General features: G+C 45.9%; 1 protein-coding gene across 1 annotated transcript in view; it reads left to right on the top strand.

Annotated features, from left to right (window-relative positions):
* CEP135 (centrosomal protein 135) overlaps positions 1–12,070 on the top strand; it is a gene marked incomplete at its 3' end in the record, with an annotated part of 95,543 nt that overhangs the window by 52,008 nt on the left and 31,465 nt on the right. Inside the window, exons 8-12 of the mRNA XM_082265930.1 lie at positions 494–559; positions 5,096–5,246; positions 5,330–5,553; positions 10,314–10,469; positions 11,681–11,842. Of these exons, the coding sequence (XP_082122056.1) occupies positions 494–559; positions 5,096–5,246; positions 5,330–5,553; positions 10,314–10,469; positions 11,681–11,842 (759 nt within the window). The remainder of the gene's footprint in view (positions 1–493; positions 560–5,095; positions 5,247–5,329; positions 5,554–10,313; positions 10,470–11,680; positions 11,843–12,070) is intronic.

The raw sequence follows: 12,070 nt of genomic DNA, 5'->3' as shown, positions 1-12,070 counted from the left end.
TGACAATATAGTGTGTGTTTTTCTCATTTTGGCAATTTTTTTTTTTTTTTTTTTTTTTACCCCAAGTTAGTTGACCGTTTCACATTTTGTGGGTTACCCCTGTAGACCATACAATATATAAGTAACTGTTCATGCAAGAAACCTGGGCTTCTTTTTATCTATTCCTCTCACTGCTAAAATTAGTCCTTTGGATTTGTACTAAGACTGGGATGCTATTCAATTTCATGTGCGTGTAAAGCCAGGTGTCCCTAAATACTTTTGACAATCTAGTGTATGTATTTCATAATCTTCAGGATTCAGGCAATCCTTCATTTCCCACCCAAGGAAAGAGCTCATGTTTTGCTTAAGATCATTGATTATTAGTTCTGTGAATATGTTGTACCAATATATGATCGGAATGCCAGGGCCCTTAATAGACTGTGAGGTCTTAAAGTATATAAATAGTGGCAATAACTTTATTTTAATATAACTAAATGCATTGTTATTATTTTAGAATGAAATAAAGAAACTACAGTTGGAAATCCATAAACTTGAAAGCACTTTGGCACAGTACAGATCTGTAAGTAAATCCGTCTCAAATTATATTAACATGGATTGCTGTACACGGATTACTTGTTAAATTCTGCCGGGATAGTACAGGTTATTCTCTAACCTGTCAACACAGGCAGCGACTGTCCACACAGGCAATGAAGTGACCTTATGTGTTCTATGTACACACACAAGAAACCGTATGTAGGATGCAAATATAGCAAGATCTGCTATCCAACACATGCAGCTCGCTGTTAACCTATGACACTTGTAAGATCTTTACTTCAGCACACCTGGCTCCCTACCCACCAATTTCATCTGTATTCCTCTCCCAAATCCTGTACTAAAATAGCACTCCAGTACAAACAACCTCTACCCCAGTATCCTACTATGTGAGATACTGTACATGCCAACAGATACAACTTCCTCCCTAGTACCCTACTACTAGTGGGATCTGCACTACAGCACACTTGACTCGATCCCCAGTGACCTACTACCAGTGGGAACTGCTTTCCAGCACACACCACATCACTCCCCAGCATCCATGCCACGTCATCCCAGCAGACACCCCATTCTCCTGTATAAATACATCAATGTAATCTGGATTGCAACACGTACACCTCACTGCCCAATATCTGTGCTATCACTTAGATCTGTCATGTCACCCTAAACAGATGCTATTCTACTTTATGGAGGAGAAAGTGGTGCCACTTCATCAAAGGATGAATCTCATATTAATTTGTTATTTATCAATTTTGGCTAACAGGGTGTAGGCTTAAAGCTGCAATAGTTTCTATAGTGTCACCATGCTGTAAATGGCCTATTTTCCAAATCGACTTAATAGTAAGGGGATTAGATTACAAATAGCTGAAAAAGGCCACGTTTATACCTGCGACTAGGCCCGGCGCTGACACCAGCAGGGATTTTTGATGATTAGCTGAGGAAGGCAGCCCTTTTGAAAGCAATAGGTGGCTGCACACTCCTGCAGCTAATCGCGGCCCCTGGCATGTAATCACTCACACACAGATCACCTGTAATCGGTGATCTCTTTATTAGCAAATACAGATCCCAGTGAATTTTTATTTAGTTAGATTGATTTAACAAGAAAAAAGGCATTCCTGGTCTTGTAAAGAAAGCAATGCATTCTTTGTAAACCATATCATTGGAGCTCTCTGAAGTGATTGTGAAGAAAAATACGTTGTCGTGAAAAATCAATCCATTACTTCGTGAACACTTGAAAAATGAGTATTTCTCAATCATTCATTGACAGACGCAGCACCATATTCTTCTTAACCATTGGGTTATGCTGCCCCCTACAGGAGTTTGACACTAGGCAGGAAAAAACTTTACCACGCCTGTGGGGCAGTCCCTGAATGCATACACCCAATCACTCTGCTAAACGATTCAGTTTGTTTCTGCCTAGTTTAGGAGTAGGACCTAGTTCCTGGCTGGGACTTCGGTCTTAGCTTGCTTTTTTATTTTAAAGGGAACCTTTGCTAAAATTGACTTTTTTTTTTTAACTAGTTATGTTCCTGAGAGAACTGCAATCAACTGCTGGACTGGGATTCAGACTGGATATCCTAGATCCTTAAGGTCTCCCAGTCCGGCCAGCGAGCATGTGCAGGTTATAGCCCCGCGCTAGGCCTTGCCATGACAGAGCCCCAATAGACAGGGGCTGGCCTGCGAGTGAAATGCCTCGCCAGCACGCACACGGCCTGGTTTGGCCTGAGTCGCAGCGTGCCCCTTGGCCGTCGGCACCCCCACCCTGAGTAGAGAGGTAATCTGTCCAGAGTGGCGCCCACACGATTGTCGTTGGCATCCCCCCCCCTCATGCCTATACTGCTTTGGGACGTCCCACACAGCTCATGAAGAGAAGGCTGCGTCTGTCAATGGACAATAGAGCAAATAAGATTTTTGTAAGATCAGAGAAAACGATTTTACGATAAGCTGTCCATTGACAGATGCAGCACCCGCCCCTCTGATGGGGATGTTTTTTTTTTCTTCACTGCTTGCAACTAAACTGATGTTCTGGGCTGTGTCTTTGAGGGTTATGTCTGGGGGGACAGCCCCATGGGCGTGTATATGTAAAACTTTGTACTAATGTACTGCCTAGACTACTCATGCAGGTGACAGCATAACCCACACCGCTCATGAAGATGAGGATGCGTCTGTCAATGGACATCAGAGAAAAAGATTTTACGGTAAGATCTTACAAAAATCGTATTTCTTCATCCTCGGGTCTGTACTTCACGTGTCTGGGTCGGGCTGAAAATTTAGTCCGCGGCTTTGAGGCCTACTTGTGGCTTTCCTGGGAGCTGACCGAGATGAGGTGCCTGACCAAGCCGACCCGCTGATGCCTCATGCTGGCTGGATCGGGCCAAAAATAGAGGCTGCGACTTACTCGAGGCTGACGGACCTGGCTGTTTGACTGGCCAAGCTGTCTGGGCAACTGGTCAGGCTGTCCAAGCTGCTGATTAAGCTGACTGCAGACTCGCGACCAGATCAGGCCCCAAATTTAGTCTGCGGCTTTGCGGCCTACTCGCGGCTGTCCGGGGATCTGACCGAGATGAGGTGCCTGACCAAGCTGTCATGCTGCCGGATTGGGCCAAAAATAAAGGCCGCAACTTACTTGAGGCTGACGGACCTGGCTGTCTGACTGACCAAGCTTTCTGGGTGACTGCTCAGGCTGTCTGAGCTCCTGACCGAGCTGTCCAAGCTGCTGACTGTGGACTCGTGACCAGATCAGGCCACAATTTTAGGCTGCGGCTTTGCAGCCTACTCGCGGCTGGCTGTCTGAGCTGTTGACCAGGCTGTTTGAGCTGCTGACTGGGGTGATAGAGCAGCGGATGGGCGTCAGCCCTTCGCCCCCCTCTTACGGGGGTGGACATATGGAGTGCCTGGCGCCCCCCATGGACCGGGGGGGGGGGGTGCCGTGGGAGCATTGTTGTGTGGGGGTACTCTGCCTGTGCATCTCCGTCACAGCGTGCCCCTTCTTCCCCTTTTATAGGGGGCTATGTCCTTTTATGTCATTTATGATGGGCGACCCTTAGGTCTAATAGGGTTCTTTTTGTGTAACGTCTCCTTGCGGAAAAGTGGTTGGCGACCTCCCCTGCTTATGCTCTCAGGGTGAGCGTAGCATATAGCGACTCTACTGGGTCTGTGTCCACGCACTTTGGGTGCTCTGCGGTGAGGATGATTCCTTTTTTTTTTTTTTTTTTTTTTTTTACTGAACATATCTGTGCAAAAGACGTTTTACCATGGGGGGGCGCAGGTCCCCTCGGGGCCCACAGATCCCCTAAAAGCAGCAAAGGTACTTCGGCACACAAGAGAAAGGACCTAAGCCATTTAGGTCATCTGGGGGGCTCCAAGAAGACATGGTTGGGTAAGCCGAGAACAGGCCTCTCCAGATCTGCGGACAAATTTCCGTCTGCATGAAGGGACGCCCTCCCCTTTATCTGGGGTGGTGGGACGTCTTTGTTTTCTGTCCGGAACCAGGGACCTCTTTTGATTCAGGATAAATGGGCCCACGAGCTGCTCCGATCAGGTTACAAGATCGAATTCAGGTCCCGACCGTCGGATAGATTCTTCCTGACCAATCTACGCCTATCTTTAGATCGGTTAATGGATCTACGAGAGGCGGTACAAGATCTTCTGTCGCAAAGGGTGATTGTGCCGGTTCCCTCTCGGGAATGCTTTCAAGGGTTTTATTCAAACCTGTTTACTGTTACCAGGAAAGAAGGGGAAGTGTGTCCAATTCTGGACCTCAAGGCTCTGAATCGCTTTGTGCAGGTACAGAGGTCTTCGAATGGAGTCCATTTGCACGGTAGTGGCGTTCCTACACCAAGGGGACTTTTTGGCCTCTTATCGATATTGAGGGCAGATATCTGCACATCCCTATTTACACTGGACACCAGCGTTTTCTTTGCTTTGCTGTAGGAGAGGACATTATCAATTTGTGGCATTACCCTTTGGTCTTGCCACCGCCCCCAGGATTTTCACCAACGTGTTGGCTCCGGTATTTGGCATTACGGTGACAGCGGGGGATTGCGGTACTAGGGTACCTGGACAATATCCTCTTAAGAGCAGACTCCCACTCAGTTCTGGCTGGTGATCTGTCAATCACTTTACGGACTCTGCAGAGAAAATCTGCTCTGGTCCCAGCCTCCAAAATGGTTTATCTGGAACTGACTCTGGACTCAGCTTCTGCAAGGGTCTTTCTTCCCCCAGGAAAGCTGCAAAAGTTACTCTATTTCTGAGTAGGTTGGGGTTTTTTACTTCTGACACTGCTTGCAACAAAAATGAATCCTATAGCAAAGAGTTTGGGTGTATGCCTTCAGGGACTGCCCCATAGGCATGGTAAAGTTTTTTTTGTTTTTTCTTTCCTGCCTAGTGTCCTACTCCTGTAGGGGGCAGCATAACTCAATGGTTAAGAAGAATATGAAGCTGCGTCTGTCAATGAACTTCAGAGCAAAGGATTTTACGGTAAGTCAAAAGTCCAGTTATTTTTTTCTTTTTTTTTCTTTACACGTATGTTACTATAGAAATCAATTTTACGTTTTTCTGATAGGACTTTAACACATGTGAATTTGAGAAAAACAAACTTACTGATGAGCTAGACATTAGAAAAGAAGAAAGTCGCAAGTTTGAATCACTTCTAAACCACTTGGAAAATGAAAAGCAGCGGCTTTCTAATAAACTTGAAAAACAGATGGTCACAGGTGGGCACATTAAAACACTATTTCTATATTCATTACATATTCTAGTTGTGTAAAAACAAGAACTTATGCCTTGCCATTTCCAGAACGAGAGCTTGTGCTAGAAGTGGAGAGGATGAGAACTCAGTATGGTATTTTGCGTACTGATCGTTCGCCTTCTAGGATGGACTCTTTTGTGAAGACTTTAGAAGAAGAGCGGAATCATTATAAAGCAGAGTTGGAGAAACTGGAGAGAACATTAAATCTAAGAGCAAGCTCCAGAAACCTTTCCAGACTGGAGTCAAGCAGAAGGCAGAGCTCCCCAGACAAGGTATTTGATATTTTCCCATCTATGCTGTGCAAACTGATATAAAAGAGATTATTTTATTTTATGCATTCTGCTGTGGTTTAGTCAACAAGTGGTCAGTTTCATTACATATACAGGTAATTGTGAACTGTTAGATTGAAACTGCATCTGTCTTTGCACAATATGTGGTGTAGGCTGACCCATCCTCCCAATGTATTTGAAGCAGCTGTCGCACAGTCCTTGTGCGTATTGGAGTGCAGTACTCTAAAGCTGCAAGAGTAAGCATTATTTGATCTCCTACTGATGCATTATAGTTTACCTAAACCCAAAGACAACATTTGATACATTGTAGCTAACCACTCTTAGATATGGTAGATCTGTTAGTTTTCTTTTCTTTTTTTTCAGGTTTGTTTTTCTTTCACTTGATGTTTGTCAATAAAACACTTTCTATCCTAGGGAGACAATACTAACTTAAGCCAGCCATAGATGGTTAGAATCTTGGGCAGTTCAGCAGGGACCCGCCAAGATTCAAACCATGTATAGGCAGGCGGAATGTCCGAAAGTTGATCGCCTTTTACATGCAATTATTGCTAGCAGCAATTAGCATATGGTGCCGGCCTAAGTGCTCCCGGTGTTCCCCATTGCCCTGGTGTCGCTAACTCTGACCGAGTGGGCTAAACTTTTATGCCGTGTCCTGGAGGGGGAGCAGCTTCCCCCCTGCCTTTGCTGAGCTAGTGGACCAGTTTGTCCAGGGGCTGCAGTTGATCTGTGATGCCTCTTTGGATGCGGCTCCCTACTTGCCAGGCTCTCTGTTTCGGCAGTGGTTGTTAGGTGTGTTTTTTGGCTCAAATGTTGGTCTGTGGACCAGACTTCTAAAAAGGCCTTAACTGATCTTCCTTTTCAAGGCAGATTGCTTGTTTGGAGATACCCTGGATGACATCGATAAGGGTCTCACAGGGGTGAAGAGTACTTTTTCTTCTGCAGGCTAGTAAGGGCAAAGATCCTGGTCGTAGACTTGGCTCATCTTTTTCGTCCCTCAGGGTCGAATGACAAGAGATCAAAGCCTTTCAAAGCCTCCTTGGGAGGATCCAAGCATCCTTGGGTTGATCCAAGCAACCTTGGGTCTGGCAAGTCGAGAGCAGGCTTTTCCAGACCCACAGACAAGGCTCCTTCAGCATGAAGGTGCGCCCTCACTGTATCTGGGGTGGGGGGATGTCTTCGCTGGTTCCCAGACCCCTGGACTTCCTTGGTACAAGACAAGTGGGTCCGCAAAGTCATACGGTACGGCTACAAGATCAAGTTCCATTCTTCCCCACCAGAAAACATCTTTCCTTCCAACGTGCCCCTGTCCCCAGACAGCTTACAGGCTCTCTTTGGGGCCGTGCAAGACCTGGTACTTCAAAGGGTGATTCTTCCAACTTCGGAACGTTTTCAGGGGTTTTATTCAAAAACCCCTGAAAGGAGTGCAAAGTGCGTCCACGAAGGAGGACAAGGTGCTTCCTATCCTGGACTTCAAGGCACTGAACTGCTTTGTGCAGGTAGAGAAGTACATAAGTTCTGTCGCACGGGGGTGGCATCCCTGCATCGGGGAGATTTTCTTGTCTCTATCGACATCAAGGACGCTTACCTACACATTCCAATATGTTTCGGTCACCAGTGCTTCCTCCGCTTTGCCATGGGAGAGGAGCATTATCAGTTTGTGGTGATACCCTTTGGTCTCGCCTCCGCTCCTCGGGTCTTCACAAAAGTTAGCCCCGATGCTAGCATTGTTACGACAGTGGGGGATTTCAGTACTGGGCTACTTGGGCGACCTTCTCCTGTGAGCCCGGTCTCCTACTGCCCTGATAGACAATGTGGAGGTCACTATATGGACTCTGAGGGAGTTCGGCTGGATTCTGAATTTTCAGAAGTCTGCTCTGGTTCCTTCCACAGAACTGGACTATCTGGGTCTGACTCTGGACTCGGCTCTAGCCAGAGTGCTCCTTCCTCTGGACAAACTCCAGAAACTGCAGGTTACAATTCATCTGCTGCTGTCCAGCAGATGGTCATCCCTCCTGACTTGAATGCATGTGCTGGGCCTGATGGTTTCTACCTTTTTGAGGTGGTTCCGTTTGCACAATTCCATACAAGGTCCCTGCAAAGGGAGATTCTGGCCAAATGGCACAGGTGTCTGCAGTTTCTGGACAATCGGATCCAGCTGAGCCGGGGAACAAGAGGGTTCCTGATCTGGTGGCTTCATTCTCCAGCCACATTTTCCAGGGCAAATCCTTTCTCCCCTTGTATTAGTTGGTGGTCACCACGGATGCCAGCCTTTCCAGTTTGGGAGGTGTCCTAGGCCAAAACTCTGCTCAAGGGGTCTGGACACCGGAAGCATCCAGACTACCGATCAATGCCCTGCAACTCCGAGCGATCAGACTGTGCCTAAATCATTGGACGGATTGTATTCAGGGGTGTCCAGTGCGAATTCAATTGGACAATGCTATGGCAATGGCTTATGTCTATCACCAGAGGGACACAAGATGTGTTTTGGCGGCTCTGGAGGTAGCCGACATTCTATGGTGGGCAGAATGATTCGTTCCAGCCCTCTCCGCCGTACACACCACACTCCTGGGGTGGAAAACTGTCAGGGTGGATTATCTCAGTCGGCAGGCGTTAGACCAAGAGGAGTGGTCCCTTCATCCGGAGGGGTTTCATCAGTTTCCAGTGGGGCACCCCTGAGGTGGGATCTGTTGGAGCCTCGGCTCAACAGAAAGGTGCAGAGGTTTGTGGAACGGTCACAGGATCCTCTGGGCAGATGCCACAGATGCGCTGGTGGCCCCTGTGGGACCTATATGTTTGATTTACGCCTTCCCTCTTCTCAAGCCTCTGCCAAGACTTCTGCGCTGGAATAAGGCAGAAGGTATTCTGGTCATCTTAGTGGCCCCGGACTGGCCTCTCCGACCTGGTGCGGCTGGTAGCCGACGTCCCTTGGAGACTTCCTCTCAGGAAGGATCTGCTGTCCCAAGGGCCTATCTTCCATCCTGCTTTACAGTAGCTGCCTTTGACGGCTTTGCTGTTGAAAGCCAGGTGCTGAAGGATAGAGGGTTGTCTGAGTCGGTGATTCCAATGCTGTTAAAAGCTAGAAAGTCTACTTCTAGGAAGATCTAGCATCGTACATGGAAGACGTACATTGCGTGGTTTGAGTCTCTTGGGGTTCATCCTCGCTCTTTCTCGGTGGCTCGGGTCTTGACCTTCCTTTAACGGGGGGTTGAGCAGAAACTGGCTTTGAGTACCATTAAGTGCCAGGTATCGGCCTTCTTTCAATGACCATTGGCCACGCACTCCCTGGTGCATACTTTTCTTCAGGGGGTTTGATACTTGGCTCCTCCAGTGTTGTCTCAGTTACCACCTTGGGACCTCAACTCGGTGCTCTCAGTTCTTCAGAAGCCTCCCTTCTGAAAATCTTCAGGAGATTCCCCTGTTTACACTGTCCCGAAAGGTGGCCTTTTTGGTGGCAATCACCTCTGCGTGCAGGGTGTTGGAATTGGCAGTGTTATCCTGTCATTTACCTTACTTAGTGGTTCACAGAGATAAGGTGGTTCTTTGCCCCTGCCTGTCGTTCCTTCCAAAGGTTGTCTCTGATTTCCATTTGAATGAAGACATGTTGCCTTCCCTGTGTCCCAGGCCAAAACATCCTAAGGAAATTGCTTTGCATGCATTGGATGTGGTTCGGGCTATTCGGGGTTTACCTGGCAGCTATGGAGTCTTTCAGGAAGTCAAACTTGCTATTTGTGCTCATGGATGGGCCTCAGAAAGGACTGTCCGCTTCCTCTGCAACCATTCCAGATAGATCAGACAGATGGTGACTCAGGCCTATTCCATTAAGGGTCAGGTTCCTCCTTTCCCTGTCGAGGCGCTCTCTACTCGGGCGATCAGTGGCTCCTGGGCCTTCCGTCATCAGGCGTCAGTGACGCAGGTTTGCAAGGCAACCACCTGGTCCGTCGGTGCACAAGTTCACAAAATTCTATAAAGTGGATGTGTTGGCATCTGCAGATGCTTATTTTGGCCACAAGGTTTTGCAGGCTGCTGTTTAGAGGACCTGGTCCTCTAAGGGTGTATTGCTTTTTCAGGTTAGCTCCAGTTGTTTAGGTTGAGCTCCGGTTACCTGGTTGGCTACGGTTTAGCCTTGGGAATTTTTTCTTGGTGTTCCCACTCATGTTTGACATTGCTTTGGGATGTCCCAATGGTTAAGAAGATCAGGAGCTGTCCATCAATGAACGAAAGAGGAAATGGGATTTTTGACTTACCGTAAAATCCATTTCTCTGGTGTTTGACCTCTGCAGCACCCACCTCTCTGTGGAGTTTTATTTCTTCCGACACTGCTCGTAACAAAACTGAGTACCTATAGCAGAGAGGGGGAGTATACCCCCTGGGACTGCCCATAGGCGGCGTTTAGTCTTTTCTTCTTTTTTTTTTTCTGCCTATTGTCCTACTCCTGTAGAGGGCAGTATAACACAATGGTCAAAAATATTCTGGAGCTGTGAACATCAGAGAAAAGGATTTTACGGTAAGACCAAAATCCAATTATTTTCCTGCAGGTACAGCAGCCCATTCAAATGCTTCTGTGCCCACACAAGCGGCACGCAGAAACTGCACATATGTAAACCTAGCAAAAAGTTACAAGGACTCTGATTCCTGGTTTCTGGCAAGATCATCTTCTTTCTTTTTTCAAATTTTTATTTAAGAAATAAAAAAATTTCCATGCGAGTAAAACAAGTCATTTTACATTCTCCTCTTCTTTTCAGAGCACAGGATATAATTCTGATCTTTGGCGAGTCACCAGGGAAAGAGATGAACTGCAAGAGATGTTGGATAGGTTTGAAAAGCACATGGTCGAGATTCAGTCCAATGTAAAAGTGCTAACTATGGAAAGGGACAAGTTCCGTGGGCTTTATGAGCAGGTAAACCTCATGTAAGGCTGACTTTTGTGAATTTTATGGTCATTTGATTTGCATACCTTTTTATTAGTTAGCACCCGCGTCCAAGACTCATGCAATGCTTTATTTAACCTGGATGAAATACAACAGAATATCCTCCATGTTCAGCATGAAGGGTATATTGTATTTTATCCTGAAAGAGGGTGCTGGATGTATCTGTATGGTAGACTGGCTGACAGGAGCCCTCTATTCATCGCATCTTACACAGATGGCTAGCCACATCAGGTGAGCTGCAGCTTGCTAATTTTTTTTGGGGATACCTTTTATTAGCTGATAAAATTAGGCATTTTTCTGTAGGCTTTTAAATCTGCAGCGTCCATGCACATATTTGGGCTACTTTTCACACTGAGCAGTTTTTGAAGTGTTTGCGTTAAATAAAAAAAAAAAGCATAGGAAAAGCTTAAGAAAAATGCATCCCTTTAAATTTTGTCACGCTTCCGTTGTGGTGCTAAAAAAAAAAATCCTGTTTGCTGCATCCTGGGTGCATATTTGGTCAGTTAATCAAACATGGAAAATGCAACTCCCTATTGAAATGCATTGAAAATGTGGCAAAAAGGTACCTGTGTTGCGTTTTTGAGTCACATGCCCTGTGAAAAATGCACTGCAAACGCAGTAAAATAGCATTTTTGCTACGGATCAGTAGCCTTATGGTGCCCAAACACTAGCTGAAAAATTATCTGTCATTTGGAAAGTTCATTCGTTTTTCGTCCAGTCAATGCGAAAAGTTTTGAAAACTTGTGTCGAACAGACAAATTGAAAGGTTATTGTGTTTCTCGCCCGTTAAAAATTAAACTGGTACTGCGTATATGTGACCAAAAAACAAATGAGAAACTGATTAATTTATGTCCATTGAAAGATTTATCGTTCGAAATTCGGTCATTACATGATGACAATATTGTTTGCTCCCATGACCGTGTGTTCATTTTTTTTACTTGCCTTCGAATGATTTTTTCAACTGGTGTATGGCTAGCATTTCACTTCCATCCTAACATGTAATGGACCAATAATACTACCTTGCACGTGAGTGCAACTCCACAGTTTATATTCGCTCTTCCGTATTTGTTTTCTCTTCATTTGTAAATTTATCCGTGCCTGGAGTAACCACTTTCTCCCTATGTGACTGAGTATTTGTGTGCAGGTCTTGTATACATTTCAGATCTAGCATTCATTTACAGGTCCAGAATGAACTGGTTACCGTAAAGCGAGATCTGTCTCCTCTTCGTAAAAGCAGCTCTTCGGTTAAAGAATATCTCCATCTAGAAGAAGAAAGAGATCTAGTGAAGTCTGATTTGCGCAGAGTTCAAGAGGAAAATGAAAGTCTCAGGGACAGAATAAAGGTATATATTACTGTTTGCGTTTCAGTGCCTACAAAGATAAGATGGGAGAGCTCATTTATAAATCTGAAAATCCAGTCAGTTTAATGTTCTAAAAATGTCTAGAATGACAACTGTCTGCTTTACCCTAGACTAAAGCCTAGTAACACACAGGCCGAATGTAGGGCGATATCGACTGTTTAAAAAAAAAAACGGCCAACATTCGGCCTGCGTGTATGGCAGCTGGTCTGA

Source organism: Pelophylax lessonae (genome assembly GCF_965119305.1).
Source record: "Pelophylax lessonae genome assembly, chromosome: 1".
Taxonomy (NCBI): domain Eukaryota; kingdom Metazoa; phylum Chordata; class Amphibia; order Anura; family Ranidae; genus Pelophylax; species Pelophylax lessonae.
The sequence above is the reverse complement of the archived record's forward strand: the minus strand, read 5'-3'. Positions and strand labels throughout refer to the sequence as shown.